At 52.0% G+C, this 13566-nt stretch overlaps 5 protein-coding genes across 5 annotated transcripts; 3 read left to right on the plus strand and 2 right to left on the minus strand.

Annotated features, from left to right (window-relative positions):
• Window position 1: 1 nt before the first annotated feature.
• On the plus strand, window positions 2–2465 carry Z520_02221 (uncharacterized protein; the record flags this gene model as incomplete). The annotated part of the gene is made up of 2 exons (XM_016772735.1): window positions 2–811; window positions 1002–2465. The coding sequence occupies 2 exons, from the start codon at window positions 2–4 to the stop codon at window positions 2463–2465; spliced, it is 2274 nt and encodes a 757-aa protein (XP_016636205.1).
• Window positions 2466–3268: 803 nt separating this feature from the next.
• Z520_02222 (uncharacterized protein) lies at window positions 3269–5490 on the plus strand (the record flags this gene model as incomplete). Its single annotated transcript, XM_016772736.1, has 3 exons — window positions 3269–3680; window positions 3734–3910; window positions 3965–5490. The coding sequence occupies 3 exons, from the start codon at window positions 3269–3271 to the stop codon at window positions 5488–5490; spliced, it is 2115 nt and encodes a 704-aa protein (XP_016636206.1).
• A 525-nt stretch (window positions 5491–6015) lies between these two features.
• On the minus strand, window positions 6016–7236 carry Z520_02223 (uncharacterized protein; the record flags this gene model as incomplete). The annotated part of the gene is made up of 1 exon (XM_016772737.1): window positions 6016–7236. The coding sequence occupies one exon, from the start codon at window positions 7234–7236 to the stop codon at window positions 6016–6018; it is 1221 nt and encodes a 406-aa protein (XP_016636207.1).
• Window positions 7237–9038: 1802 nt separating this feature from the next.
• Z520_02224 (uncharacterized protein) lies at window positions 9039–10646 on the plus strand (the record flags this gene model as incomplete). The annotated part of the gene is made up of 1 exon (XM_016772738.1): window positions 9039–10646. The coding sequence occupies one exon, from the start codon at window positions 9039–9041 to the stop codon at window positions 10644–10646; it is 1608 nt and encodes a 535-aa protein (XP_016636208.1).
• A 1662-nt stretch (window positions 10647–12308) lies between these two features.
• On the minus strand, window positions 12309–13063 carry Z520_02225 (uncharacterized protein; the record flags this gene model as incomplete). Its single annotated transcript, XM_016772739.1, has 2 exons — window positions 12309–12584; window positions 12665–13063. 2 exons carry the CDS (start codon window positions 13061–13063, stop codon window positions 12309–12311), a joined length of 675 nt encoding a protein of 224 aa, XP_016636209.1.
• Window positions 13064–13566: the final 503 nt, after the last annotated feature.

A 13566-nucleotide genomic window follows, 5' to 3' on the forward strand; every position in this document is an offset into this window, starting at 1 on the left:
AATGACAGGCTCCGAGCCTGAAGACTCCTCGATCACTCGAGTCTATGTCTCGGGTTTGCCGCCGTCTATGAGCAAGGAGCAACTGTGGTCACATTTCGCAGGAAAGTATACGGTCACAGATGCTCATGTTATCCCAGACCGCCGCATAGGCTTCGTGGGATTTGCGAGTCATGAGCAGGCTAAAAGTGCAGTCCAGTACTTCAACAGGACTTTCGTTCGCATGTCAAAGATCTCCGTAACCCTTGCCAAACCTGTACAGGTCAAGCGCAATGAAAAAGGCCAGGCCGTTCCTGTCTCCGACCGTGCTTCGAGAAAAAGAAAGCGTGACCCCCGAGACGATGGCGAAGCATCTCAGCACCCCTCAGTAGGACAATCTCGGAGACCTGCCAGCGGTGTTCCACCAGACATGAAAACTACCACGGAAGCAGTTTCTAAAGAGAAGGACGGTTCCTCGGATGAGACTGCTCCGGAGCAGGAGCAAGAAGAAGCCATCGCAGAAGAAGCTCCCAGATCTGATGCTGACTGGCTTCGTGGAAAAACAAGCAGAACATTGGGTTTGCTCGAGGAAGATGAAGATGCGAAAGCCCGCCTGGGCCCTGCAGGCAATGACGGGCTAAGATCGAATGCATCAGAACCAGTGGAAGATGTCAAGGCCAGCCAGGATACAGCAGAGGCAGGAGATGCTGAAGATGCAGACAATCGGACGCAGCCGTTAGTGCCAAACGCTCGACTGTTCATCAGGAATCTTCCGTTCGACACCCACGAAGACGATCTCCGGAAAGTCTTTTCGCCATATGGCAGAATTTCAGAAGTAAGCTGATACCATTCTCCTACTTCCGTTCACTATGCCTTTGTGATGATTTCCTGATAGGGACAGCTTATGCCTTGCATATGATTCGAACCGGGAAAGAGTATTTTAGTAGATGCTTCTCACTTCTGATTCCATCCCTTTCCAATTCTGCTCTTTTAGCCGGTTAGTGCCTCCGCTGACGCTTGGACAGATTCATTTAGTGACCGACACCAGGAAATCCACCGGGAAAGGTCTTGGGTATGTTCAGTTTGTGGAGCCGGAGCATGCAGAGCAGGCTCTTCTTGAACTCGATGGAAAGGACTTCAAGGGCAGACTGATGCACATTCTCCCGTCTTCGGACAAGAAGATACAAAAGCTCACTGAATTTGAAATCTCGCAGCTGCCTCTAAAGCAGCAAAGAGCGCTGAAACGGAAAAATGATGCCTCCAGTTCGACTTTCAGCTGGAACTCACTCTATATGAACCCAGCTGCTGTCCTGGCGTCGGTGGCCGACCGCCTAAAAGTCTCCAAGTCGGACTTGCTTGATCCTGCTTCAACCGACGCAGCCGTAAAGCAAGCTCATGCAGAGACAAGCGTGATCAAGGAGACAAAGGACTACTTGAAGTCTAATGGATTGAATCTTGATGCTTTCAAAAATAAAGCCCGCGATAGCCAAACGCTTTTGCTGAAGAACTTTTCTTTCGGGACCACTGCAGAAGAACTCTCGCAAATGCTTGGTCAGTACGGTACAATAGAGTCCCTGCTCTTTCCTCCAACTGGCACCATGGCTGTCGTTCGGTACCGGGAAAGCAGCCAAGCAGCTTTAGCACTTAAGCAATTGGCGTATCGGAATTTGAGGGGTTCTATACTGTTTCTTGAGAAAGCGCCGGCAGGTCTCTGGGACGGTACAGAGCCTAAAACAAGCACCGACTCATCGAATCTTGCTGGGGATGATGCGAACAGTGGCGCTCTGGGTACCACATTCACGGTATTTGTGCGCAACCTGAATTTCTCAACAACGAGCGTCAGATTGGCTGAAGCATTTAAACCGCTTTCGGGCTTTCTCTCTGCGAAGGTGAAAACAAGGACTGATCCCAGCCGGCCGGGCGAGGTGCTCAGCATGGGCTTTGGTTTTGTCGAGTTCCGCACCAAGGTCCAAGCAGAAGCTGCCATCGCCACAATGAATGGCAAGCGACTGGACGGGTACGAGCTCCTGGTGCAGACGTCGCAAAAGTCCACTGATCTGGGAGAGGAGAGACGGAAGGAGGATACGGCAAAAAAGGTCGACTCCACAAGGACGAAGATCGTCATCAAAAACCTCCCCTTCGAAGCCACCAAGAAGGATGTTCGTGCTCTGTTTGGTGCATACGGTCAGCTGCGCACTGTCCGGATGCCCAAGAAATTCAACAATACAGCCAGAGGTTTTGCCTTTGCTGAATTTCTTACGGCCAAAGAAGCAGAAAATGCCATTGAGGCTCTGTCTAATACCCACTTGCTTGGTCGGAGGCTTGTTCTGGACTTTGCAGAAGGCGAAATCCTCGACCCAGAAGCCGAGATTCAAGCAATGGAGAAGAAGATCCAGGGCCACCAAGATACGTTGACTCACCACAGGATGACAGGTTCAGCCCGGAAGAAGTTCAACGTTGGTGCAAGAGAAGATTTCGATCCTCTTTGATTGATCGGCCTTCAAGGGATCAGCGTCTGCCCCTTGCAGAGGACTCTCCCTCACCCTTTTAACCCTCGAAGTCATCCATATATTCAGCTTCAATCAACCCAAATTTGAATGCCAAACCCTTTGTTTTTTCTCAATAATAGTCTCAGACACTGCTCACCACCATAATGACCAGAAAGCGAATTCCGTCGAAGGGACACCGGCTGTTTTGCAGACCGGTGCCGCATAATATCATTCCAAAGGTAGATTGGCCACCATCTCAACCAATCTCTAATTCGTCTGGCCAACATCCGTGCGCAGTCTTCCCTTTCCATGATCGCCTTGAATTCGCCTCCTGGCCATTGACTTTGACCATCGAAGCGTCGAGATCGAGGTTGTTTTCCCCCTGTTGGCTTACCTCATTAGGAAGTTGCCTGCCCCTTGCTTTGATCTTTTCGCACCTGAGCCTGTGCAGCAAGGACGGCAAAGGGAAGTTTACGTTGGTGAAATTACCTGTCTTGCTTAGCCTCGACTCTTTGGACCAGTGGAGCATCGAATATCCGCGGGGGTTCGACGTCTATCTGTTCGACCGATCATTCGAAGGGTTGTGGCTGGCAGGTCTGGCTAAAGACATGGGAGGAGAAGTTAGATTGCACGAGCACTTCTCGTGGCACAGCGATTGCTATATGTTAAGCCAGCTGTTTCCTTCGCAGCATTCCCTTCTCTCATTCCAAGAGTCTTTTGTCCTCATCGAACATTGTCTACCGCATTTTTCATTCTTGTTCTCGAGCATATTTTGGGTAAGCATTGGGCGCTTCACGCTCTCGATGGAGCGCCTACATTCCGGTGTGTTAGCACCTGTACACCTTGGGGACGTAAGGTCAGCGACTGGGCGTCTTGCTGTCTCCTCGGGGAATGCTCAGCTGCTTCCAGTCACCCACGGAGATGGTATTGAGAATCAATACCCTCTCCCAGGAGTGGACGCATTGGGAGGGCATATACCCCATTTTCCGATCCCAACACTGAAGCTCGGCTCCAACGATGGATCGAATGGTGCATTTGCTCCAAAAAGAAAACGACACACGCTCAAGCCACATCGATCCAAGCAGCTGGGAAACCCGGACCGTCCATATCTTCATCATCCAAAGTACCTTGAATACAGGTCTCGACCGAGGCAGGAGATCGGGGATGATGGCAAAGCAATTTGGCCCGATAATATTGAGGCTGCCTTTCAGGATGGTGTGTTCAAACTTGGACTGGTGCTGATTAGATCAAGACTGACAAGCAAATAGCCCTTGTGCACATCAAGCCAATGGGTCGCAAGAAGTGTTCGCAACGAGGAAAGCCTTACGGACGAAACATGCTCATAGCTGAGTGGATATACCGAGCGACTGGTCAGGAACGGAAACGTAAACAAGTCTCCAGTCACATCCAGGTCCTCGATAAACATCTAAAAGGCATTCCAGAATGTACGTCCACACTGTCTCTTGTCAAAAGGTGTTCAAGCTAAATCTTTATCTCAGGGGACAGGCTGCTCAAGCCTGGTGATGACGATGATGACACTAGTCCATCAGAAGGCCACAAGTTTTATCACAATTCTATCGAGCACATGGTCAACGAACAAAAGGCAAGAAGCAAACCTAGGCAGCTCAACGATGGCGTGTGGGACGATGAACTTGAGGGCCACGCAGAGTCATTCGCCGCTGAAACCCTGGCAGGCGACTTGGCTCTCGTGCCGCGGGTTGAACGGCTGAATTTCGAGATGTGGGTGAGCTCACCTGTTGACCATGAGACTGCCTTGCACTACTACACCGGACTGAAACCCACGAAACTCATGCCTTTTCCCCTGGAAGAGCTTACTGGGTGGCGATTGTCATTTCCACACCTCAAGTCCCTGGTAGATCACGGAAAGCGCCTCGACAACTGCGACCTCATCCTCCTCAATGCAAGTTTCAAATTGATGGACGATTTCCCGCCCCGACACTCCAAGCTGGGCATTTGCTTCGAACTCAAGTATCCGGATCCCCTTTGGCAAGATTCGCAGCAGCAGGATGCTAAGCCCAACAAGTGGTCCTGCGTCACCTACATGTACCGTGAAGGCGTGCTCATCACCGAGCCCACCCGCGAGGAGTGTCAAACTCAGGATCAGTGGAGTATTCGACCGTTCTTCCAGTCGAAATGGTGGGCATCGACCTTCACCTCCCTCACGGAGGCAAAAAAAGTCGCCGAAGATTCCAAAAATCCCGAAGCTATCGAGCTCGCCAACGAGCAGTCCCGCACCTTTTTTCGCGGTCTCTCGATCATGCAAGAAATATACATTGTCCGCTCCTCCTCCTCCTCCTCCAACGGCGACAGCGGCTTTGGCGAGAGGGACATGAAACAACGCGAGTCTCGAAAGAGGACGGCAATCCTGCTCTGGCAATTCTCCGAAGCGCCCACGGACAGTGTCGGAGTCACGACGTGGCAGAATCTCATCCCCCCACCGGACCGTCTGGCGACTAACAGTCCATTCCCGCACGGCGTGGAGATGAGCCTGCCGCCGCTCTCGATGGATTCCATCGTCGACTGCTCACCCGGCGACGTCAGCTCATTCGAGAGCAATAATGCCAGTCAGCAGCATTTCCAACCCGAGCATGAGCACGGCCACGGCATGTCTTACGACTTGTACGACCCGGATGCGATGGACGAAGAACTGTGTCAGGATGGATTCATGGCGTTGAAGCAGCACGAGCAGCCACCACTCCCGGACTTTGGGCATCATCTGCAGTCCCCGTTCGACGTGGTGGGCTCGAATCACGAGTTCACGGGTCTTGACCCGTCCATCCACGATACGTTCGCCCTCCCGCCGCACGCTAGCCTACCGCCGTGGTCACCACAGGTTGACGAGCAGGACGAGGCCCTGCGCAACGCCTTGCTGGCTGCATCGGGCATGGACCTCGACGCCACAGCGGCCCCACAACACCCCTCGCCCACGCCGCGGCCGCAGCACGAATACAGTCCTTCCGGTGAACACCAGAGGCACACTGACACCGAGATTAGTGCACTGTAGCAAAGCTCTCTCTTTCCGCAACTGCTGCTGCATCTCCATGCTACGGTGACATGAATTTACACCCCTGCCATCGTGTACCGTTGTATCGTTGTGCGTCCCTGGACAGGCGAAGGGGCGAAGCCAGAACTTCACCAACCGGGCAGACCATGCCAAAAAATCTGTCCCGGGTAAGGAATCCGACGCAATTAGTTATTGGTGATATATCCGCCCTTCACCACCGGCGATGGTTCCGTTGCCATAGGTGCAAGGAGGAATGGTCCAGACAGGGAGGGAGGGAGGGTTATGGATGGATGGTTGGCTACTAGCATTCCCATCAGAGTATTTTTCCCAGTACGTAGGTTAGTTTTGGGTAACACGAGTGAACAAGTCCTTCATTCAAACTTGTGAACAAGCGAACTCGGCAGGGTCCGACTTAACGCGCTCATCCCTATCTCCCTATCTACCTACCGACCTACCTACCTGGAGACAGACTACAGGAAATACATTTCACTATGTTTGACGCTTCCGGTTGAAGCCAAGGGCTACTCATTGAATTCGAAGCCTGCCGAAGAGGTTCGCAATGGACGAGCCCCAGGTCTTTTCGTCCTCTGCTAGGGTCAATTTGCTTGTTGCCGCAGCCAGTCCGGTATCATCGACCCCCGTCACTGGCATGCGGTTCCCCTTGTCCTCCGTAACCGATATTTGCACATCTTCTTTATTTTTGTTTTTATCGCCGTTCACCTTTTTGCCATCCTTCTGGCTCCTGTCTTCCTGCCCCTCTTGGCTTCTGGGTCCAGCAGAAGGTTCGGTCTTCGAAGCCATGCCTGAGCGGCGCCTGCTGTTTTTTGGTGGCTTTGAGGGCGTTTCCGGATGGGATGAATTTTCATCCCAATCTGAAGACGCCTTCGGTGGTGCTGATTCTGCGCGGCTCGGCATTGTCAGTCCTGATCGGTCCGTTTGGCGTACTTTACGGGCCGCGGAAGAAGTCTGGGCGACCGCAGGACTGCTCTTGGTTGATCCTACTGGTCCAGGTTTTGCCTTCCTCCCAAAGTGCAAGGTGCCGGTGGAGAGAAGTTGTACCGGCGTGGAAGTCAAATACCCCGGACAATTCAAGGCTGGAGGACGCCTTTGCCAGGCGACTTGCGTCTCGAGGTCAACCAGGAAAAACTCAAACCATTCCATGGGTTCTTCAGACCTTTGACTCTCCTTGAAAGCGTCCAAGGCATCTCTCCACTCGTCTTTCAGTGAGCCTTGCTGGCCTTCGATCAAATAAGGCTCCTTGAGAAACCACGTGGTGACGAGATCGATTGCTGATATGGCGAATCCAAGTCCACAGCTAAAGTATTCCTCGTGCTTTGTGACTGTGGTCGAGCATTCCACAGTCTCATTCCATTGAGAAAGTAGGTTGTGGACTAGTTTCTCAGCCTTGAAAGCACCGTAGAAATTTGTTGTTTGGAATACTTTTCCAGGTTTGAATTTACAACACGCTATACTCGTTGTAGGTCGCGCCTCCTCGTCGACCCCAGAGGTTCCCACTTTCACAAGTCCATTCCCTCGGATCTGGACTGCATAGAGATAACCCTTTTTAGTCGCTGTCTGACATAGATCCTTCCTCATGGAAGAGATCATTTTCGAGGTTTTTTGATCTTGCTTGCGCTTTTGCTGCCGTGCCGCGTTGGATACTGTCGAACCATCCGGCGTCTGAGGTTGGCCAGCATCTGACAGGTTGTGATTGGCGACAGGCTGTCGAAAAGGTGCTGGTAGCATTTGGACTATGCTTGATCAAAGTGTCAGGTGCCGTGGGACGTATATATCCAGTCTCCAAGCGGTTTCAAATGGAAACTCGGTAAAGAGAGAGCATACACAGTTTTCCAGTTCTCAAGCGTTCTGGGAGAGTCTGTGTCAATCCTTGTCCTAGCGATGACAGAGACGGCGAAAGAAACACAGAATTGACTTCAAAGCCGGGAACAATCTGACGAGGAATTGTAGTCTGTATGACTATGCAGAAAAGTGTTGACCAGCGAGTCGAAATGGCCAAGGTAGAGGGTGATAGTCCGTACTGGACTTGGCATGTGTATTATATGGCCCATATCACTTGCCATGGGGGCGGAAGAGGGTGATTTCGCCATGTCGGCGGCACAGGGTACTAAGCTGGATGAAATTCGAAGGGCTGGTATCAGTAAGTACTTCATGGGGGTGTCGACCTTCGAACGTAGACGGCCCCCAGACATGGGCGCTTCTTTCTGAGACAGAGGCTAGATCCTAGTCTTATCTGCGTTCCATACGATCCAGAGAAGCCAAACCATGCTATCGGTAACGAACTGCACCGGATGCACCGGGTCCCCTGGGCGTGCTGGGAGATGAGGATGGCCGCAGTACCCAAGGGGTTCTTGCAGATTGGATCCTCATGGGGACCGACGTCTGTGCATGCACTCTCAAAGACGGAATTGGTGAACTCCTCATCGAGCTAGACAGATGCCCGCAGATCCCAGAAAGGTGCATCGTTAGTCGCCTCGAAATCTGCAGCCACATGTAACCTGGCGTAATTTAGCGTCAAGAAATGGCAACCGGCATCAATATCGCAAGCATGCTGTCCCAGCCACGCTCCTTCTCTCCTGCTCGACTTAAGTGCATCGTTAGCTGTCATAGGCGCGTAGCTGGTTCCCTGTGGCTGTGGGACGTGGTACGTGGGTTGTATGTGCTCTTGACCTGGAGTTAGACTCTTCGCAGTTAGATCTAAGCGCCAGCTTGACAAGGCATACTTGATACCAACCCCCACAACACAATCTCGGCAAGATCTTAGCCTTGTTCAAGGAGCAGATCAACGGGGAGTAGAAATTCCGCGGCCATTGTCCTTTTGGCGAAAACCTACTGTCAGTATTGGCTGGGGAGCTAGAAGAAGCTACCCTCGTCCATTCAGAAAGCAAACGAGCGACTGGAATAGGGGTGTCTGCTCGTAGTGGTAGAAGAAAATGACCAGCTCTCCCGTTTGTTCTCTCTTGACGCGAACCTCTGAATCAATGGTGGACCTAGAAGTGGAAGGTTTTCGAGATCATTGTCCTTCCCAATGACTTCTCCATCCAAAAAGGTGCAAGGCGGAGGCAAGCGCCTTGGCAACCCCCCCGGCACGAGTAGCTTGAACGTTAGCGAGACGCCCATAGGGTTCACCTCTTGATTCAAGGAAAGGTCAAGCACCCGCACGATAAAGAGTTGGGTGCACTTTCTCTGCAGCCTGTTCTTTTTGATAGAGACTTATACCGACGGAGCCTAGTCTATCTGCCATGTCGCACCTTCGGGGCTATGTGTGCCCTCAGCGAACCAGGCTGCGCCTTGCACCGCCTCAATGAATCGACTCCGGCACAGCACAGTGCTGCCTAGCATCAGCCTCAGTGGTTGATCGAGGATGGCACTCAAGACAACGCCCATTTCCACCCCAACATGATGGGCCAACTTCATGAATTCCCAAGATTGTTTTCGAGGACCGACAACAGCTCAATTACCCGATACAGCTTCCATCGAGCAATAAAGGTGTACAAGGATACTCTTATCGCAGACCTGGACCCGGTGATATGGACCCGAAATGTCTACCAGCTTTCAAGCACAGTCCCTTGGACCTTACCTGCAACAGCATGCGGCTCCTAAGTGTTCTACCAAGGCGCCCAGGAGCCGCAATCCGTGGCCAACTGAGTCACTTTTGCATTCCCGAAAACAGAACTGACCTGAAATATGTTGCTCTCTCGTATGAATGGGGCCGCAGAGATGGCCCTCGGCGTCTTATTGAAATCAACGGGAGGAAGTTTGAAATTCAGGAAAATCTGTTCCACTTTCTGGAATCTCACGGAGAAGCTGGGATACCGAATCTATGGGTAGATGCCATCTGTATCGACCAGGATGACGTTCGAGAGAAGAACCACCAAGTTCAGCTCATGAAAGACATTTACGGCAGATCCTCACAGGTGATCATTTGGCTTGGCCCAGGGGACCGCCAGAGTGATGACCTCTTCGACTATTTGAATAAGCTCACCGAACCGAGCCTAACGTTCCTGGAGGCAGGATTCTTTCTCGATGCCGACGCCAAATATGCACAGGCGGCTTTCCAATTGTGCCAGAGAACGTATTGGACAAGAGCATGGATCGTTCAGGAAGCCCTACTTGCCTGTAGCATTGAGCTTACCTGTGGTGAGAAGAGAATGGACTGGACGAGGTGGGCTCGATACATCGACATGAAAGCAAACATATCAGAAAACGCAATGGATCCATCGTATTGGCCTCATAGGCCGTCCGCGTTGGGTATCAGGTATTCTATGGCTTTCACACTTTGCCAGCAGCGAATAGCCAGGACTAACACCATTGCTACATACGATCTAGCTTCAACTGTGCTGGCTTTTGCTGAATCAGACTGCTGGGACATACATGACAAAGTCTACGCGTTCCTTGGGTTGGCTTCTAACGCGGAAGAAATCGCCGTTGATTACCAAAGGCCAATGGAAGAGCTTTTCATGGCAGTTCTTGCAGCCACTGATGCCAGGCTTTCAGACGACGATATTTCTATCCTGCGCACAAAACTTGGAGTTGCATCGTCCTTTATGGCCGAAGCTATCAAGACACAAACTCAGCCACCGTTGACGGTTTATCGAACGAGAGAAAAAAGGATCCTCTCCAAAAAGCGTGAGGAATCAAAGATCCTCATCATAGAGCCTAATGAGATTGAAGTAATATTGAATCCAAATTGGATGGCCAAGCTGACGACTGAGGAGTTCCATTTTTCAATCTTTCCAACAAGGTCTCTGCAATATGTAGGAGGGAAAAACACTGCGCATGTTTGTGGATGCCCACTGTGCAAGTCTTTCAAAACCAATTTTCATCAGCAACTGAAGGAATTGCACAAAACAGGGGCATTGCGTATCTACGCCCTCACCATGCAACAGCATGCCAAACACCAGACACACCTGTTCTTGAGTGCGGGTGGTCAATATATCGCCACAGGGACTTTGAAAATCATGGGAGGGCCGTCCAACAGCTTCTGGTCCGACATGATCATCTTATGCGATCCACCCCTCCGCGTTTCCGATAATTCAACGGAGGTTGTGCTATCGCTGCAACAGAGGCTCAATGTAATAGAGCATCAGGAAATGAGGTCATACCCAAGCTACAGGAGTCTGCCTAGATTGGTTTGAGAACAGCAATGGGGCAAAAGTTTTCTCAGCTTGCATGCTCCGAGTTACTGCACAGTATGAAATATGACTATCCGGGGATTGAGGATGATAAAGGATTCAAGTCGATTGAGCAGGTCCGATGCCGAGCAGGTCAGGATGTCAAAAGAATAGCATTGATGAGCTATGTGAATCTCGAATCACCACATGCATCCAACAGCCACCACCGAGCGACCCTTGACTCCACGACCTGCCAGGACACGGGCTATTGGCAGCCCAATCCAACCTCTGAGCTCGCGAACAGCATGAACAGGTAAGAAATATTTGGTCGTACATGGACGGAAGTATATCAAGGAAATCGACAATCTTCGTTGCAAGCCGAAAAGAGCGGTCGAAGTTGCTCCAAGGCGTCAAGGGTGCGCGCTTGGGGGCATCGCGTCTTCATGCTTCGGCTCTTGGTACCTTGGTTCTTGGTATTTCGGTTCTTGATACTTCGATTCTCGATAATTCAGTTCTTGGTACTCTGGGTCTCGGTAATTCGGTTCTTGGTACTTTGGTTCTCGAGGCTTCACGTCTTGGGCCTTAACGTTCCGGGGCTTAATGAGGTCTGTCAAGTGTCAGGACAACTGGTCTTTTCCAAGCGGCTCTGGTTGGAGAAGTTAGAGACTTTTTCCGCAGGAAGTGCATTTGCAGCTAGAGCCGCACTTGCAGGTATTGGGGCAACCCATTGGTCGGAATGGTCGAACTTCGTTGGATGTCGAGAGACTTGATTTGGTGGTTTGGGGATTGGACTGTTTGGGGATCAGCCGAGGATTTGATGCAGACGGAGCAAGATTCAGCAAGATTCAGCGAGTCGATGAGAAATGGAGAAATCTGCACCATCGGACAACGACCGAGGGGACTGCCAGTACTTATAACCATGAGTGGAAGCAAAGTCGGCCAACACAGCGCCTTGCGTGCCTTTGGCTTTACGATTACCTCAGGCCCAAATAGGTGAATCCAATGTTGCCCTTCTGCGTGGTCTGGACGAACCATATCGGGCCGTATCGAAGGGGCGGAAGGGGCGAAAGGGGCGGGGGAAAGGCGACCAACCAGCGCAAAGTGAACGTCCTGGGAAACCCGGCTCTTGGCTTTGAATAGATGAGGGAGGAAGAAGCGGCGTGGGGCCTGGGCCTGGGTTGTGGTGAGCCATCTTTGCGCATTCTAGATACAGCCTGAGTGATCCTGTCAGCAGTCGTGGTGCTTTGTCTGATGGTGGAGTTTGCAGGATTAGCGCAGCTGCGCCTTCATTGGTCAGAGATCAGGGTTTCAGGGGGCGGAAGGTTTAGGCACAATGGACTCAAGCGCTCAGCATCAGCGCACAAAGGGCTCAAGGTCCACGAAAGGAAGTGGGTGACAATTTGAATCCACGCTGCTCGATGATCTGGAACATCGACGGGCCATGAGTATCATTCTGCACTCTATCGACAAGGAGCTGGAATAATCAACCGCCATGAACGATGAAGCCCGGTCGCTAACCATAAGAGAGCTACCACCCCTCCGACGCTGGAGGAGGAGCAGGCGCAACAAAACCCATCTCAGCTGCTCCTGGACTTTTGTTCGTCTAAGTGTATTGATACATCTTTTCCAGCTCAGAACGCCCATATTCCTCTGCGCGCCAGCTAATGGGACAGTCGTGATCTGCGCTTACAACAAGAATGGAACAGCAAGACCGGCGGCAGCGATGAGACCTTGCACCAATTGAGGCCCGTTCGTCGGAGCAGCCAGGCCAGCTGAGCTGGAGGAGGCGGCACTTCCCGAGGTGGTGGCCGAGGCTGTCGGGGAGGAAGACGCTGAGGTTGACGATGACGAACTGGTGTTAAAGTTATTCTGGTTGGTGAGGGTTGCTGTCAAGCCGGTCACGTTTGTGCAGCTGGAGCTGACTGTCGAGTTGACGCCGGTAACGAAGTTGACTGCCGCACACTGCAAGGTTCAATCCGTCAACAAACTTTGCCCTGGGCGAAACAACACGAGGCTCTTTCTTTTTTTGAGTTTCAACTTACCTGGTACAAGATACCGTCGGGACCATCCTGGATGACTTGAATAACGCCCTTGTTGCCAGCAAAATCCGCTGGGGCGACGAGGTGTGGGAGACAGAATTGACCCAGGCCAGTTTCTGAGACGACGGGGAGCAGATTGGTCCAGTTGAAGGGCGCCTTCTGGTCGAGCGTGACGCGGAAGAGCCAGTCGGCGGCGGGATGGGTGCTCAGCATGGAGACTGGGAAGCCACCGACGGGGATGGAGTCGTCGGTGGTGTTGAAGACGACGTCGAAGCCGCCACAGGGCGCTGTCGCTTCAATATCATCGTCGAAGCCGAGGGATTGGGGGTATTGGAGAATGAAGTGGGCGGAGGTGCAGAGGGTCCAGAGGGACAGGAGGGCGAGATGAGGGAGGAACTGCATTGTTCTGGCACTGGGTTGAGTGGGAGGAATCGAGGGACGAGTTTGTTGATGAATGAGGTGAATGCGTGAATGCGTGAGTGAGTGAGTGAGTGAAGGCCAAGACTTGAGGCTCTATCTCTCTGTGTCTGTCTGTCGATTTGTCTCTGTTTATTTGGGAGCTTTTCGAAGTATGTTCTCGACCTGCTCACTCCCCCCTCTCTATATGAATTTTTGGAATACCAAGTGGTTATTGTTCTCCCTGCTTGTCCTCCCCTTCACCTCACCTTTCCTTGACGGCCTCGTTCCCTTGTTGCATGCGCTAGTCGCCGTGAGCAAGTTTCGTCAGTGGGGCCCTCACCGCACGAGCAGATTTTCTAACCAATCACGTGGGCCAGTCTGCAGTGAGCAACCACTGCCACCAGCAGCTTCAACCCAAGCACGACAAGCTCGCAAACTCAACTCACGCCAGCAGCTTCATCCCCTTTATTAGTTGTGCTCCATCTCACCCACTGCATCCCACCGCC

Source organism: Fonsecaea multimorphosa, assembly GCF_000836435.1.
Source record: "Fonsecaea multimorphosa CBS 102226 unplaced genomic scaffold supercont1.3, whole genome shotgun sequence".
Classification (NCBI taxonomy): Eukaryota; Fungi; Ascomycota; class Eurotiomycetes; order Chaetothyriales; family Herpotrichiellaceae; genus Fonsecaea; species Fonsecaea multimorphosa.